General features: G+C 60.9%; 3 protein-coding genes across 3 annotated transcripts; 2 read left to right on the top strand and 1 right to left on the bottom strand.

Annotated features, from left to right (window-relative positions):
* Positions 1-56: 56 nt before the first annotated feature.
* Positions 57-8703, top strand: WDR6 (WD repeat domain 6; the record flags this gene model as incomplete). The annotated part of the gene is made up of 6 exons (XM_080696418.1): positions 57-156; positions 5047-7522; positions 7634-7717; positions 7813-7929; positions 8026-8144; positions 8240-8703. 6 exons carry the CDS (start codon positions 57-59, stop codon positions 8701-8703), a joined length of 3360 nt encoding a protein of 1119 aa, XP_080552544.1.
* A 327-nt stretch (positions 8704-9030) lies between these two features.
* DALRD3 (DALR anticodon binding domain containing 3) lies at positions 9031-11903 on the bottom strand (the record flags this gene model as incomplete). Its single annotated transcript, XM_080696338.1, has 12 exons — positions 11733-11903; positions 11336-11631; positions 10983-11239; positions 10819-10898; positions 10616-10744; positions 10189-10262; positions 10029-10090; positions 9858-9940; positions 9594-9776; positions 9409-9522; positions 9243-9311; positions 9031-9150 (listed from the first exon to the last, which is right to left on the bottom strand). Exons 1-12 carry the CDS (start codon positions 11895-11897, stop codon positions 9031-9033), a joined length of 1632 nt encoding a protein of 543 aa, XP_080552464.1. The 5' UTR covers positions 11898-11903.
* Positions 11904-14320: 2417 nt separating this feature from the next.
* On the top strand, positions 14321-15494 carry NDUFAF3 (NADH:ubiquinone oxidoreductase complex assembly factor 3; the record flags this gene model as incomplete). The annotated part of the gene is made up of 5 exons (XM_080696660.1): positions 14321-14372; positions 14569-14849; positions 14941-15007; positions 15095-15195; positions 15274-15494. 5 exons carry the CDS (start codon positions 14321-14323, stop codon positions 15388-15390), a joined length of 618 nt encoding a protein of 205 aa, XP_080552786.1. The 3' UTR covers positions 15391-15494.
* Positions 15495-15827: the final 333 nt, after the last annotated feature.

Raw genomic sequence — 15827 nt, 5'->3', positions numbered from 1 at the left:
TTCTCGCGAGAGCGCGGTCCGAGCCCGGCCGTGGTCGCCGGCTGCCGAGGAGCGACATGGACGCTCTCGGGGACTTCGTGTGGCCGCGGGCAACCTCGGAGCTCATCCTGCTCCCGGTCACGGGCCTGGAGTGCGTGGGGGACCGGCTGCTGGCGGGTAGGCTTGGGGCGCGCGGCGGGGGGGGCCCGGGCCGCCCGGCCGGGGACAAAGGCGCTGGGGGCGTGGCGGGGCCCCCCGAGGACGGAGCGGGGCGGGGAGGGGGCTGCTCCGGAGGTGCGGGGCCCCGCGGGCTGGCCGCTGCAGCGAAGGCCTGGGACCGGGGCTGCGGGTGGGCTGTGGACGGCCGACCGCCGGCCCCTCCCCGGCCCCAGCGGGTTGGGTGGATGGCATGCTGGGAGGACGGTCTAGGTTTTTTGTTGTTCGGTTGGGGTTTTATTGTACTGGAAATTAATTCCACCCTGAATTTAAATCATGCTGAGCAAGCACTATACTACAGGGCGACATTCCACCCCTTTTTATTTTGTGGAGGGGGGTCTCACTAAGTTGCCCAGGCTGGCCTCAAACTTATGATCCTCCATAGTAGCTGGGATTATTGGTACGGGGGATTAAACTCAGGATCATTCTTCTAAGCGACACTCCTCCAGCCCTTATTTTGTTTGTGTGATGCTGGGATGGAACCCAGGGGCATTGCCCCAGCCATATATATATATATATATTTTTTTTTTTTTTTTTTTTTTTTTTTTGCGCGGGTCTGGGGATGGAACCCAGGAGCATTCGACCTCTGAGCTACAGCCCCTGCCCTATTTTTATTCTTTATTTTTTGAAACAGGGTCTCACTAAGTAGCTGAGACTGTCCTTGAACTGTGATCCTCTGGTCTCAGCCTCCCAAATGCCAGGATTACAAGCGTGTGCCACCACGCTCGGCTTTTTATTCTATATTTTGAAACAGGATCTCACTAAGTTGTGGAGAGCCTCACTAAGTAGCTGAGGCTGACCACGAACCTGTAATCTTACTGTCTCAGCCTCCCAAGTATTGGGATTATATGCATATGCCACCATGCTTGTTATTTTATTTATTTATTTTTGTTGGTACTAGGGGTGGAACCTAGGGGCTTTCTACCTCCAGTCTATACTTACAGACCTATTTTGTATTTTCTTTGGAAACAGGGTCTCACTGAGTTGCTGAGAACCTCACTAAGTAACTGAGGCTGGCTTCGAACCTGTGCAACCCTTCTGTCTCAGCCTCCCAAGTGTGTGTGGGGATTATAAGTGTGCACTACAACACCTGGCTCATGCTTGTTATTTTAAAACAAGCCTACCATCCCTTTTTTTTTTTTTTTTTTTTTTTGCGGTACTGGGGATGGAATCCAGGGGCATTCTACCTCCTAGCTATACCTGCGGCCCTGTTTTTTAGTCTTTTGTTATTTTTATTTAATTTATTTTTTTGGTGGTACTAGGGTTCCTGGAAGCCCTTCTACCTCTGGGCTACACTTCCAAACCTATTTTTATATTTTTATTTGGAAACAGGGTCTCTTAAACCAGCGAGGCTGGCTCCGAACCAGGCGATCCTCCTGTCTCCGCCTCCCAAGCACGGGGATTACAAGGATTACAAGCGTGCGCCACCACGCCCAGCTGTTTTATACTTTTTTGAATTTGGAAACAGGGTCTCTTAAGCCAGCGCAGCTGGCTTTGAACTTGCGGGATCCTCCTGTCTCAGTCTCCAAAGTGAGGGGATTACAAGCCTGCGCCACCACGCCCGGCTAGTCTTTTATTTTTGAAACAGGGTCTCAGTAAATTGCGAAGGGCCTCACTCACTAAATATCTGAGGCTGTCCACAAACCACGATCCTCCCAAATGCTGGGATTACAAACCTGTGCCACCATACCCAGCTAATGATCCTTCTTTCCCAGCCTACCAAGTACTGAAATTACAGACCTGTACCCATCACACACAGCTCTGTGGGGTGTGTGTGTGTGTGTGTGTTGCTAGGGATTGAACATAGGGTCATTCTACCTCAGAGATTGAACCCCAGCCCTATTTTATTTTTTTTTGGAAACAGGGTCTCAATAAAATTATTGAGGCTTGCCTCAAACTTGAGACCCTCCTGTCTCAGCCTCTCAAGTGCTGAGATTACAGGCACACTCCACAAAACCCCATGAAACCCTGTTTTAAAACAAAACATGAGCCAGCGTGGTGGCACACACTTGTAATCCCAACATTCAGGAGGCTGAGACAGGAGGATCGCCGTTCGCGAACAGCCTCAGCTACTTAGTGAGGCCCTCTGCAACTCAGTGAGAGCCTGTTTCAAAATAAAGAATAAAAAATAAGGCTGGAGGTGTAGCTTGGAGATGGAATGCTCCTGGGTTCCATCCCTAGTACTGCAAAAATAAATAAATAAATAAATAAATAAATAGAATAAAAAATAGGGCAGGGGGTGTGGCTCGGAGGTCGAATGCCCCTGGTTTCCATTCCCAGACCGCAAAAAAAAAAAAAAAAAAAAAAAAAATTAAAAACAGCTGAGTGAGGCCGGGCGTGGTGGTGCACGCTTGTAACCCCAGCACTCAGGAGGCGGAGACAGGAGGATCGCACAGGTTCGAAGCCAGCCTCGGCTACTTAGTGAGGCTCTCAGCAACTTAGTGAGACCCTGTTTCCAAATAAAATATAAAAAAGGTCTGGGAGTATAGCTCGGAGGTAGAAAAACCTCTGGGTTCCACCCCTAGTACCACCAAAAAAAAAAAAACAAAAAAACAGCTGAGTGTGGTGGCACATGCTTGTAATCCCAGTACTTGAAAGGTTGAGGCTGGAGGGTCGCAGGTTCACAGCCAGCCTCAGCTACTTCATGAGGCCCTCTGCAACTTGGTGAGACCCTGTTTCAAAAATAAAAAAGACTAGCCAGGCGTGGTGGCACATGCTTGTAATCCCCACACTTGGGAGGCGGAGACAGGAGGATCGCGCAGGTTCACAGCCAGCAGCGCTGCCTTAAGAGACCTTGTTTCCAAATAAAAAGTATTTGGAGGTAGAAGGGCTTCCAGGAACCCCCCCAGTACCACCAAAAAATAAAATAAAATAAAAAGACTAGCCAGGCGTGGTGGCACACGCTTGAAATCCCAGCACTTGAGAGGATTGCACAGCATCAAAGCCAGCCTCAGCTACTTAGTGATGCTCTCAGCAACTTGGACCCTGTTCCCAAATAAAATATAAAATAGGTCTGGGAAGCCCCTGGGTCCACCCCCAATACCACAAAAATAAATAAATAAATAAATAAATAAACAAACAAACTAAAAAAAAAAGAAAAGAAAACCAGGGCTGGAGGTGTAGCTCTGAGGTAGAATGCCCCTGGGTTTCATTCCCAGTATCAAGAATGTGGCACCTTGCTGGGCGTGGTGGCACACACTTGTAATCCCCGCACTTAGGAGGCTAAGACAGGAGGATCGCACAGGTTTGAAGCCAGCCTCAGCTTCTTAGTGAGGCTCTCAGCAACTTAGACCCTGTTTACAAATAAAATATAAAAAAGGTCTGGGATTATAGCCCGGAGGTAGAAAGCCTCTGGGTTCCACCCCCAGTACCACCAAAAAAAAAAAGAATGCGGCACCATGCCCAGCTCCCCAGCCAAACAGATGCTGGAGCTGAAGCATGTGCTATGAAATGAAAAATTTACGAGAAGGTCCCAGTCCATTTTATTGTCTATTTAATATTTATTTATTTATTTGTTTTTGGTGGTACTGGGGTTCCTGGAAACCCTTTTACCTCTGGGCTATACTCTCAGACCTATTTTATATTTTTATTTGGAAACAGGGTCTCTTAAGCCAGAGCGGCTGGCTGTGAACCTGCGCGATCCTCCTGTCTCCGCCTCCCAAGCGTGTGCCCACCACGCCCGGCTTCCATATTTCTTTTTGAGAATGGCATGTGTGGCTTTATCGGTTCAGTTAAGAAGTGATGGCCTGGACCAAGGTCCCTGTGGTGGGGGTATTTGCAGACTCTGGTACTTGGAGGGAGTGCCAAGTTCAAAGCCATTATGTAGTAAATTAGACCATATTTCCAAATAAAACAGGACGAGGGGTGTAGCTCAGAGGTAGAATGTCCTTGAGTTGTTTTCAGTACCAAAAAAAGAAGTGAAATCTGCAGAACCTGGAAACAGAAGATATGGAAAATCAAGAGAGTAATAAGTGGGCATCCTGGGTTTGGGCTGGGGTCAGGCAGAGGGCGATGGCTGCGCTGAGGACCATGGAGAGGACTTGGGTCGGAGGAGTTTGAGTGGGGCGGCTGCAGGACAGCCAGGAGGCCGCTGGGGGCCATTCCTAGAGAGTGGTTGACCTGGGTGGCGTCTAGGACACCGCCTGGGAAGCAGGTGAGCGAGTGTGGGCAGGCAGGCGCTGGGCAGGCCTTTGTGAGTCCCGATCAGGGAGACCTCAGGGGCACAGAATGAGAGGAGAGGTTGCTTTTCGTCTTGTTTCTGCCAGACCCTGTCTCAGCCCTCCATGGCCATGCCATGTCTGTCCCTGGGGGCTCTGTGTGTTGCTGTTGTGCTGGGCTCCCTAGGCCTAGTCCTCTGCATAAGAGGGGCCCTTCACACTGGTCAGTGGCGGGGTCGGGACTCAGGCCCAATCTTCTGTCTCCAGAGTGTGGGCCGCTGCTGAGTATAGTGGTGCATGCCTGTAATCAGGCTTCAGGAGTCTGAGGCAGGAGGATCCTGTTTGAGGCTAGCCTAGGCAACTTCGTGAGACCCCGTCCAGAATTAAAAGCTAAAAGAACTGAGGGTGTAGCTCAGCAGTGAAGGCTCGCCTATCTGACATGCTCAAGGGTCTGGGTTCAATTCCCGGTCAGGGACACAAGCACCCAAGATGTGGGCCTTCTGCAACCCAGGCCCAGGGCACAGGCTCCTGGGAACCTGGAATCTGGAGGGGCACTGCCCTGGCGTAGAAAGGTTGTGAGGCGGTGTGTGGAGAGGTTGCCTTGCCGGGCACGGCCGAGATGAAGGTGAGAGCTTGACGTCTCCCGGCCCAGGCTCTTGCTCCTGGTCGTGATGTGGCTCTTTGCCTCTCTCAGGTGAAGGGCCCGACATCCTGGTGTACAGCTTGGACTTCGGCGGGCACCTGCGGATGATGAAGCGGGTGCAGAGCTTGCTCGGCCACTATCTTATCCATGGCTTCCGGGTGCGGCCAGAGCCCAACGGAGACCTCGACTCGGAGGCCATGATAGCCGTGTTCGGGAGCAAGGGACTGCGAATTGTGAAAATCAGCTGGGGCCAGAGCCGCTTTCGGGAGCTGTGGCGCTCTGGCCTCTGGAACATGCCGGACTGGATCTGGGACGTTCGCTGGCTCGAGGGCAATGTGGCCTTGGCCCTAGGCCACAACTCAGTGATGCTTTACGACCCCGTGATCGGATGCATGCTGCAGGACGTGCCCTGCACAGACAGGTGCACCCTCTCCTCCGCCTGCTTGATTGGAGACACCTGGAAGGAGCTGACCATTGTGGCAGGCGCCGTCTCCAACCAGCTTCTGGTCTGGTACCCGGCAGCTGCGTTAGTGGACAACAAGCCTGTGGCACCTGACCGACGGGTCAGTGGCCATGTGGGGGTCATCTTCAGCATGTCCTACCTGGAAAGCAAGGGCTTGCTGGCCACGGCTTCAGAAGACCGAAGCGTCCGTATCTGGAAGGTGGGGGACCTGCGTGTGCCTGGGGGTCGGGTGCAGAATATCGGGCACTGCTTTGGGCATAGTGCCCGAGTGTGGCAGGTGAAGCTCCTAGAGAATTACCTTATCAGTGCAGGAGAGGACTGTGTCTGCTTGGTGTGGAGCCACGAGGGCGAGATCCTCCAAGCCTTTCGGGGCCACCAGGGCCGTGGGATTCGGGCCATCGCCGCTCACGAAAGGCAGGCCTGGGTGATCACTGGCGGTGATGACTCAGGCATTCGGCTGTGGCACCTGGTAGGGCGCGGGCACCCAGGCTTGGGGGTCTCAGCTCTTGGCTTCAAGTCCCCTAGCAGGCCAGGTGCCCTCAAGGCTGTGACACTGGCTGGCTCTTGGCGACTCTTGGCAGTGACCGACACAGGGACCCTGTACCTCTATGACCTCGAGGTCAAGTGCTGGGAGCAGCTGCTGGAGGACAAGCGCTTCCAGTCCTACTGCCTGCTGGAGGCAGCGCCTGGTCCCGAGGGCTTCGGGCTGTGTGCCATGGCCAACGGGGAGGGTCGTGTCAAGGTCGTCCCCATCAACACCCCAGCGGCCGCGGTGGACCAGGCCCTGTTCCACGGCAAGGTGCACAGCTTGAGCTGGGCCCTGCGTGGCTACGAGGAGCTTCTGCTGCTGGCTTCGGGCCCTGGTGGGGTGGTGGCCTGCCTGGAGATCTCGGCTGCACCCTCCGGCAAGGCCATCTTCGTCAAGGAGCGTTGCCGGTACCTGCTGCCCCCCAGCAAGCAGCGGTGGCACACGTGCAGCGCTTTCCTGCCTCCGGGGGACTTCCTGGTCTGCGGGGACCGCCGAGGCTCTGTGCTGCTCTTCCCCTCCAGGCCGGGTCTGCTGCAGGGCCCCGAGGCTGGGGGCAAGGCTGGGGCTGAGGCCTCCGGAGGAGGTGGTAGCAGTGGTGGGGGTGGGAATACGGAGTCTGGGTGGGGCCCCCTCTCTACCCTCCATTCTCTGCATGGGAAGCAGGGCGTCACCTCGGTCACCTGTCATGGTGGCTACGTGTATACCACGGGGCGCGATGGCACCTACTACCAGCTCTTTGTGCGAGGTGGCCAGCTCCAGCCAGTCCTCCGGCAGAAGTCCTGCCGAGGCATGAACTGGGTGGCTGGGCTCCGCATGATGCCCGATGGGAGCATGGTCATCCTGGGTTTCCATGCCAACGAGTTTGTGGTGTGGAGCCCACGGTCGCACGAGAAGCTGCACATCATCAGCTGTGGCGGAGGGCACCGCTCCTGGGCCTTCTCGGACACCGAGGCAGCCATGGCCTTTGCCTACCTCAAGGATGGCGACGTCATGCTGTACCGGGCCCTGGGTGGCTGCACGCGGCCCCATGTGATTCTCCGGGAGGGTCTGCATGGCCGGGAGATCACTTGCGTAAAGCGGGTGGGCACCATAACCCTGGGGCCGGAATTTGAGGTGCCCAGCTTCGAGCAGCCGGACTACCTGGAGCCTGGCAGTGAGGGCCCTGGCCTCACTGACATCGTGGTCACTTGCAGCGAGGACACCACCGTCTGTGTCCTGGCGCTTCCCACGGCCACAGGCTCGGCCCACGCGCTCACGGCTATCTGTAATCATATCTCCTCCGTGCGGGCCCTGGCTGTGTGGGGCGTGGGCACCCCGGGTGGCCCTGAGGACCCGCGGCCTGGTCTCACTGCCCACGTGGTGTCTGCGGGGGGCCGAGCCGAGATGCACTGCTTCAGCATCATGGTCACCCCTGACCCCAGCACCCCAAGCCGCCTGGCCTGCCACGTCATGCACCTCTCCTCCCACCGGCTGGATGAGTACTGGGACCGGCAGCGCAACCGGCATCGGATGGTTAAGGTGGACCCTGAGACCAGGTAACGCGCGCCCCTCCCCCCAGGCGGGGGACAGCGTGGGATGGTGCAGGGGAAGCCCTGGGCAGCGGCCCCCGGGTGGCCGGCTCCACCTGACGCCGTGTCTCTCTGAAGGTACATGTCCCTGGCTGTTTGCGAGCTTGACCGGCCTGGCCTCGGGCCCCTCGTGGCCGCAGCCTGTAGTGACGGGGCGGTGAGGTGAGAGCAAGGGCTGGCGGGTGGGCAGGTGGGTGCGGAGACCACGAGGAGGCTGCCCTGGCTGGGTGCTGAGTTGGGCCCCTCCTGGGCCCCAGGCTCTTTCTCTTGCAGGACTCTGGGAGAATTCTGCAGCTTCTGGCGGAAACCTCCCACCACAAGCGGTGTGTCCTCAAGGTCCACTCCTTTACTCACGAAGCGCCCAACCAGCGGCGGTAAGGGGTTGGGGGACGGCGGCGCCGGGCTCAGGAGGGGCTTCCTCCGCTCCCCCACTCGCTGACCTGGCCCTCCTCCCCTCTCCTGGCTCCCAGGAGGCTGCTCCTGTGCAGCGCAGCCACTGACGGCGGCCTGGCCTTCTGGGATCTCACCTCCGTGCTGGACCCTGGATCCACCATCCTGGAGCCTCCGGCGCATCCGGGACTGCCCTACCGTGAGTAGCTTGTGTGCAGCCGAGGCCGCCCCTTCCCACCTCGCTCTGCCCTCACCCCTGCAGGCAGGACCCTGAACACCATCGTTTTCCTTCAGGGCTGGGCCCTCCCTGCATGACCCTCCAGGCCCATGGCAGCGGCGTCAACAGCCTGCACACCTTGCCAACGCCTGAGGGCCAGCATCTTGTGGCCAGTGGCAGCGAGGATGGCTCGCTCCACGTCTTCGTGCTTGCTGTGGAGATGCCGGAACCGGAGGTGGCCGTGGGGGAGGCCGGCCTGGTGGCCCAGCTGCGCGTCGTGGAGGAGTACTCAGTCCCCTGCGCGCATGCCGCCCATGTGACAGGCCTCAAGATCCTGAGCCCCAGCCTCATGGTCTCGGCCTCCATTGACCAGCGGCTGACCTTCTGGCGTCTCGGGCACGGGGAACCCACCTTCATGAACAGCACTGTGTACCACGTGCCGGATGTGGCCGACATGGACTGCTGGCCTGTGAGCCCCGAGTTTGGCCACCGCTGTGCCCTTGGGGGCCAGGGGCTGGAGGTCTACAACTGGTATGACTGAGGCGGCCGGCATGCTGGGCACGGGGCCTGCTTGCAGACAGTAGAGCAGGAATCAACTGTCTGTCTGTGCCCATGCCCAGTGTGCCTGGAGGGGAGGAGGTGGCAGCCTGGGCTCCTGAGTCCAGAGCAGGAGCCAGAGGTGAGTGGACCACTGCCTGGCAAGCCAAGGCTGTACCCAGCGCCTCACGACAGACAAAGCTTCGTAAGAGAAGCAGTTTATTTGGGCTGTAAGCCACTAACGTCTGTGGGTTTTTCGGTGTGTCCTCCCCCACTCCCCCCACCCCCGTGGATGATTTATAAACATTCCCAGGTACTGGACCCTCTGAGCTTAAATGCGGCTCAGTGGAGGGAGGCCCAGCATGGCCAGGCCAGCGTGCAGCACCTCACGCACGGCTCTCAGAAGCTGTAGGCGGGCGAACATCTGACCGGAGAGGTGTGGCCGCGGCTCCTGGAGGAGAGGGACCCGCTGGTCTCGGCTTCTGCGTCCCCTGCCTCGTCCCGCTCCCTCTGCACCCCCACGCCCCTTTGCTATGTGCTCACCCCTAGAACGTGTACCCGGTTATAGTACGAGCTGAAGTCCATGCTGAGCTGCACCAGGAACTTGCACACCTAGAGACAGACCAAGTCACTGGCCCGTGTCTTTGCCTTCATGCCCCAGCCCAGAATAAAGAATAGTGTGACGTGTCTGTCCTGGTCTGCGCCTCACCATCTCTGTGCGGGCGGTGATGCGGAGCCCCGGGGCCGTGTAGGCCAGCTCCGCCGCCTGGCTCAGGAGATCCGGGAAGGGGAGGACACTGTTGAAGAGCAGCAGCCACTCGCCCTGTGGGGACAGGAGTGCGGGGCGGGCAGTCCAAGCTTCCCGCTCGGCCGGCTCCCGGGGCGGGCACTAACCTCATCGTGGAGCAGCGAGAAATCCAGGCTGCTCACAGGCGGGAAAGCCGGGTACAGGCCTTGTTCCATACTGCGCTCGTAACCCTCGAAGAGCGTGGCGAGACGGGCACAATTGTACATGACAAAGGTTCCACTCTTTGTCCCCTTTGTGGAGATGCTGCCGTCGGCCAAGGCCAGGAGGAGCTGGGGAATGGGCGCACAGCTGCAGTGTAGACGCCATATCCTGTTCCCCTCCCCTTAGTCCCGTGAGGTGCCGAGACCCACCTGACTCTGCGGAGCTGTGCTTAGCATCTCAAACTTGATGGTGGCCGCAGAGAGAAGCCCGAGGCCCTCTGTCCAGGCTGGGTCTGGAGAGTACAGGTTGGTGAGTCTGCAGACAAGGAACAAGGGCAGGAGGACAAACGACCGGCCCCAGCTGGGGTTTGGGAGGCGCACCTTGTGCCAGATCCCCTCCGTGCTTCAGCGCCGAGGCCTTGCACACCTGGGTGTGCCGGAACCTGCGTTTGGAAAAGGAGTGCCAGTGGACACGGTCCCAGCGACACCCCTCCCTCTCATCTCTACCCTGGCTCTGGGTGGCCTTTCCAGCACCACTCACTGGTAGTACTCAGGGGCGGTCATCAGAGGGCCAGGTGCCCCAGCTACTCTCACTGGGCCACAGACCAGGTGTTTCTGTGGAAGAAAGGCAGGGGTTCAGCCCAGTCGGTGCTGTCCCACCTATAAGTAAGCCCCGTCAAAGAACCCAAATCTGGTGGCCCTGTGTCACTTGGACCCCCTCCCAGCCTGTGCCCATCATGCTGAGTGCCTGCATCTCAAGCCCAGGCCCTCCCTCAGGACAAGGTCCAGCTTCATCCTACTCTTCCGTGTTCCTGGGCTGTGCCTCCAGACCCCACTGTCTCCAGGATCTCTGCAACTGGTGCACAAGCTGGCTCACTAGTGTCCCCTAAGGCCAAGGGTCAATTTCTGGACCCATCAGCTAACACCCTCTGAGGTTGGGGGAGCTAGCACCAGTATTACTGACCCACCTGTCTGACAGGAGCCTGGTCATCCAACCTCCACCAAAGCAGGTCCAACTTCTGTTGCTGGAACTCCTCCTCACAGCTCACCACGTGCACAACCACGCAGCTGTCTGCGCCGGCACCTGGGGGCCCGGCCTTAAGAGGGAAGAAGAGCTGCAGAGGCAGGCCACCCGGCTCGCCAGGGGCTTGCAGGACTGAGAGGCACCAACCAGGCCTGTGTCGCCGTCCTTCGGCCCATGCTGCACGGCCTCTTGCAGCTCAGCCAGCACAGCGAGCAGATCCTCAGTCACTGAAAAGAGAACAGAGGCTCTGGGCTGGCCAGGGCGCAGAGCTACCCTCCTCCCTTCAGGCCTGGCTAGGCTCCAGGTCCTACCCAGACAGCTGTCCACGCCGGGGTCGTAGCCAGCTCTTCCGCCCGGCTGCTCGTCCAGCTCCTTGAGGCGCAGGTCGCCCAGGGCACCGGGCGGCAGTGGCTCCCCAGCAGGCGGCGAGGTGAGCTCCGCGAGCACCCGGCGTCTCAAGGTTTCCGTTGAGGCTCTCGTGGAGGCAGGGGGCCAGTCAACCCGCAGTTTCTGCAGGAAGACTTGCAAGTGCGGGTCCCGCACGGCGGGCACCGGGCACACACACGCCCTGCGAAGCGAGGGTCCAGATGGCCACGGGCCTCCCGCCGTCTGAGTGGTCTCCAGAGGCCCGCGCTTCCCCTTCGGGTGTCACGCCCGCGCTTACCCTTGAGCGCGCAGAGTTCTCGCCAGGTGATCCGCCACCAGCACCGCACGCAGCTGGCTCAGGCCGAGCGCGCCGGGGCCGCGGCGCAGGGCCGGGCAGTGCAGGACGACGCGAGGCCCCGGCCGGGCGGGCCTGGCGGGCGCCGCGTAGGCGGCCACGGCGCCGAGGACGCGCTCGAAGACGGCGGGCCGCTCCAGCTGGAGCGACAAGCCCGCGGGGGTCGGCGCGCAGCGCAGCACCGGGGCCACCCCCGGGCCCTGCAGGCCGGCCACGGCGCGGAACACGTGCTCCGGCACCTGCGGGCAGACGCGCGCGGGCGTGAGCGGCCGCAGCGCCGCGCCCCGCCCCGGCCCCGCGCACCTGCCCCTGCCCCGGCCCCGGCCCCTGCCCCGCGCACCTGCCCGTCCCCGAAGCGCGCCTGCAGCGCGCGCCGCGGCGCCAGGAAGTCCCGGGCACGCAGGTGCCGGGCGTGAGTCTCCTTGAACCACACTGGCGGCCCGGGCCCGAGGGCCGCGTTAAGAGCCTCTAGCGTCTCCCCCAAACCCAAGCGCCCCGTCGCCATGGCGACCGGAAGAGGAGTGAGGGGCCGGAAGTAAAACGTCGGGAGGCGGGACTTCCGGGACGGCCGCTCCGCAGGGCGGGGACCTGGCAGCCCGAGCTCCCTCCAGCGCACAGGTGCGAACCCCCCGAGCCAAGTCGGACCGCCCTCGGCGTTTCTTCCGCCCGCTTTCGTGCACTCGTGGGCCTGGGACACGGCATCTCCGGGTCCTCCCCCTCTTGGGGTTCTTCCGGCGTCGCCCGGCATTAGTGATCGGGGAAAGGGTCCCAGGACCGGGTGGGGGCGCAGACAAGGCTCCTTGTCATCAAGTCTCACGTTTGTTTGTGCGATGTTTGATTTTTCCTATTTTAAACTTGACTGAAACGTCACAAGTACCAGATGGTTTGTCCGTAACTTTAAAAACACCTTAACGACCCACATGGAAAAAAAATCTTAAGAAAATTGGTGTTCTGTGGTTTCAGGATATTGGCAAACCTTTCCTCTAAGATATGGGTGTTTTATTCTAGATAAATGCCCAGTCCTTTTTTTTTTTTGACACCTGAGCAGTTAAGACCAACGCGGTTTCCAGAATTACCAGCTTCCAATGTTTCTCCTTTAACTTGGTGTACTTTACTAGGGAGGCCTTGAGCAAGTAGGGCCAACTAAACAATGTGACCATGAAGAGTCAGCTAAAGAGGCCTCAGTAGGCCGTCCCGCTCCTCTACTAGCGGGAAAACTTTTCCTCTGTCGCAAGAGGTTTCCAAATGTTTTCATTTCAATGTAATCTACACCCACCCCCCCACCCCCCCCAGATTGAACCCAACCCGTGATCTCTGCTCTGGAGCAGGAGGGCCCAGACCTGGGGGAGAGGAGGGCAAGAAAAGCTTGGCACGACTCCCTTTCTGGGCCAGGGCTGAGAGGCCCTGCTAGGAGGCTCTGAAAGAGCACTGGGCGGACACGACATTCCCGATGGCTTCTTGGGTGCCCACTCAACGGGAGTGATCGTGTCATTCCAAAGCACTTTCCTTGCCGCAGGCGCAGGACCTGAAGGCAGCTGCTAGCAGGGTTGGGAGCCTACAGGCAAGCTGGGACTTCAGCTGCTCTGGGTCCATGAAGACGGTTGGGGTGGTTTTTCCCCAGGAAGTGAAGGGCTATCTTTAGCAAGCTGCGGGCTGGGGCGGCCCGGCGGGACTCACCGCCACAGCAGCCCTACCCTGCAGGCCCAGGGCCTCCCTTGTCATTCCTCTGAAGCTCCAGAGATGGCCACCAGCCCTAGCTCTCAACGTCCAGACCCACCACCTCCAGCCTGAGGGCACGCCTGCGAGAGGAGAGGAGATCACAGCAAGCCCAGTAAAGTGTGTCTGGGGCCAGGGCCAGCCCATCGGGACCGGGGCGCTGCTCAGGCAGGAGAGCAGGGAACGAAATCCAAGCGCAGCTGGATTGCTCTGGAGACGACAGCTGCTTTTGGGATTCCGTTGCCCGCTGTCCAGCCGTCGGAGGGGTGCTCCTGCCCAGGTCACTTGCCCTGGGGCCAGACCCGAAGCCACCCATCCCCAGTCCCGGGAGGGGGATGGGCCAGGAGTAGGTGCTGTAACCGAGTCTAGTGAGAACGAGGCGCTCACCTGGGCCCCAGAACAATAGGCGAGAAGGAGGGGGCCTCCCCTGGGACCGGGTCCCGATCCGGATTAGATTCGCGGGGCAGGATTAGCCCTGTGGGTCCCACGCAGCCGGAGCCGCTGCTGCGCGACGGCGGCTGGGCCGGCTTCCGAATCCCCCACGGGGAAGCTCGCCGGCGGCGCCCGAGAGGAAGTGGACCCGCGCGGCCACTTCGCGGACACCCCCGCACTCGGGGCCCTTTGTCCGGCGACGCTGCCAGCGCCCGGATGGCCGGGAGCCGCAGGGCCCACGCCGCAGCGGCAGCAGCGCCGAGGCCCGCCGCCAGGCCCCGACTCCGCCGTCGCCCGCCCGCCGTCCCGCGGCTGACGAACGCCACAGCGTCCCCCTGGGGCCGCGGCAGCGCTGGCGGCGCGCGAGGTCCAAACCCGCGCAGGCGCCGGGGCTCTGGCGCGAGTAGGCCCTGGGCTCGAACGCCGGCGGGGGCTCTCGGGGGCGCGAGCGGAGTGGGCGAGGGCGGAGTGACGCTTCGCACGCGGCCGGCTCCACGCCCGACCCGGCCCCGCCCGGCCAGTCCCACCTGCACGGCGTGCCCTTCCGCTGGCTCGGCTGCCCGCAGACTTGAAGCCATTTTAAGGAGACGCGGCCTGGCCACGCCCCCTCGCGCTCGGGCGCAGCCAATCGGCGCGCGGCCACGCCCCCGCGGCGCGCGCTGCCGCCAACGGTCGCGCGAGTGGCGGTTGGGAGGGCGGCGAGGCCGGGCCGGGAGCGCGGGGATTAGGCCGCCAGGTGCGCGGCGCAGGTGCGCGGCCGCCGCCCCCGGCGTGCGGATAATGGCCGGGGGCCCCGCGGGCGGCGCCCGCCAGGTGTCCGCGCTCCCCCGGGGCGCGGGGCGGGCCGGGCGGCGCGCTCGGGGGGCGGGCGGCCGGGCGGCGCGGGCCCTCCGGGACGCGGGGGGCGCTGTGGCCGCGCCGGGCCCGGCTCCGCGGCGCGCCGTCCTCCCCGCGCCCGCGCCCGCGCCGCCCCGCGCCGAGCAGCCATGGCCGCCGCCTTCGCTCTCCGCCGCCTGAGCCGCCTTCAGCACGTGGAGCTGCCGCGGTGAGCTGGGCCCCGGCCCCCGGCCCCGGGCGGGCCCCGGGCCGGGCGCCCCTGACGCTGAGCCTCCGCAGGGCCCCGCGGCGCGGGCACCGGCTCTCGCCCGCCGACGACGAGCTGTACCAGCGGACGCACATCTCCCTGCTGCAGCGCGAGGCCCCGCACGCCCCGTACATCGACAGCTACAACAGCCGCGGCTTCTCGGTCAACGGGACCCGCGTGCTCGGGCCCTGCGCCGTGATCCCGCACTCGGTGCTGCAGTGGAACGTGAGCCGGAGGCCCGCCCCGCGACCCCGAGGTAGGGCTGCGCGGGAGGTTCGTGGACGTGACTCAAACGAGTCGACCTCTCCCCACACAGGTGGGCTCCCACCAGGACATCACCGAAGAGAGCTTCTCGCTCTTCTGGATGCTGGAGCCCAGAATAGGTACGAGGGGGTGGGAGGGCCAACCCTGGGCGCCCAGCGCAGCCTCTACAGGCCTGCCAGGAGACCGGCCGCCCCTCCTTTCCCTAGAGATCGTGGTGGTGGGCACTGGGAACAGGACTGAGCGGCTGCAGTCCCGGGTGCTGCACGCCATGAGGCAGCGGGGCATCGCCGTGGAAGTGCAGGACACGGTAAGCCCGGGAACTGGGGATGCTGCAGAGCCCAGGCCTAGCCCCCAGCAGGCTAACGCTGGCCTTTCCCCTCCCCAGCCCAATGCCTGTGCCACCTTCAACTTCCTCTGTCACGAAGGCCGAGTCACCGGAGCTGTTCTCATCCCCCCACCTGGAGAGACTTCACTGATGTTTGGGAGCCAGGCTTCACAATGAGCCACCTGCCAGCTGTCCAGGAGGGCACTGGCACTTGGAGCGCAGCCATTCCCTGGGTTCCCGCTGTCCTTTCCTCCGATACCTTAGCACTTGTCATGCTGACCGGGGTCATAATTATACACTCTACGTTGCATCAGGTGTGTTGTTGGCCAGGAGCAGCTGGGTCAGTAGGCTTTTGGGTAGGGGATAAGAAACCCAGAAGTCACCATCTCACCTAGACTGTCTTAATTTAGGATTCCCTGGCTGTTCAGCTGAAGTGTATCTCCCAGCTCCAGATCTTCCTGCTCACCTGTAGATTAGAGGGGACCCCTGTGACTTTCCCCCACAAACCTTCTGGAGACTTCAGGAGTGTATTCACATGTCTCCATCCCGTTCCATGTGGCTAGCAGGAGGCTGTCCGGAAGCCAGTCCTACAGAATGCTGTGATGCTTTCTTAG

This window comes from Muscardinus avellanarius (assembly GCF_963383645.1).
Source record: "Muscardinus avellanarius genome assembly, chromosome: 5".
Classification (NCBI taxonomy): domain Eukaryota; kingdom Metazoa; phylum Chordata; class Mammalia; order Rodentia; family Gliridae; genus Muscardinus; species Muscardinus avellanarius.
The sequence above is the reverse complement of the archived record's forward strand: the minus strand, read 5'-3'. Positions and strand labels throughout refer to the sequence as shown.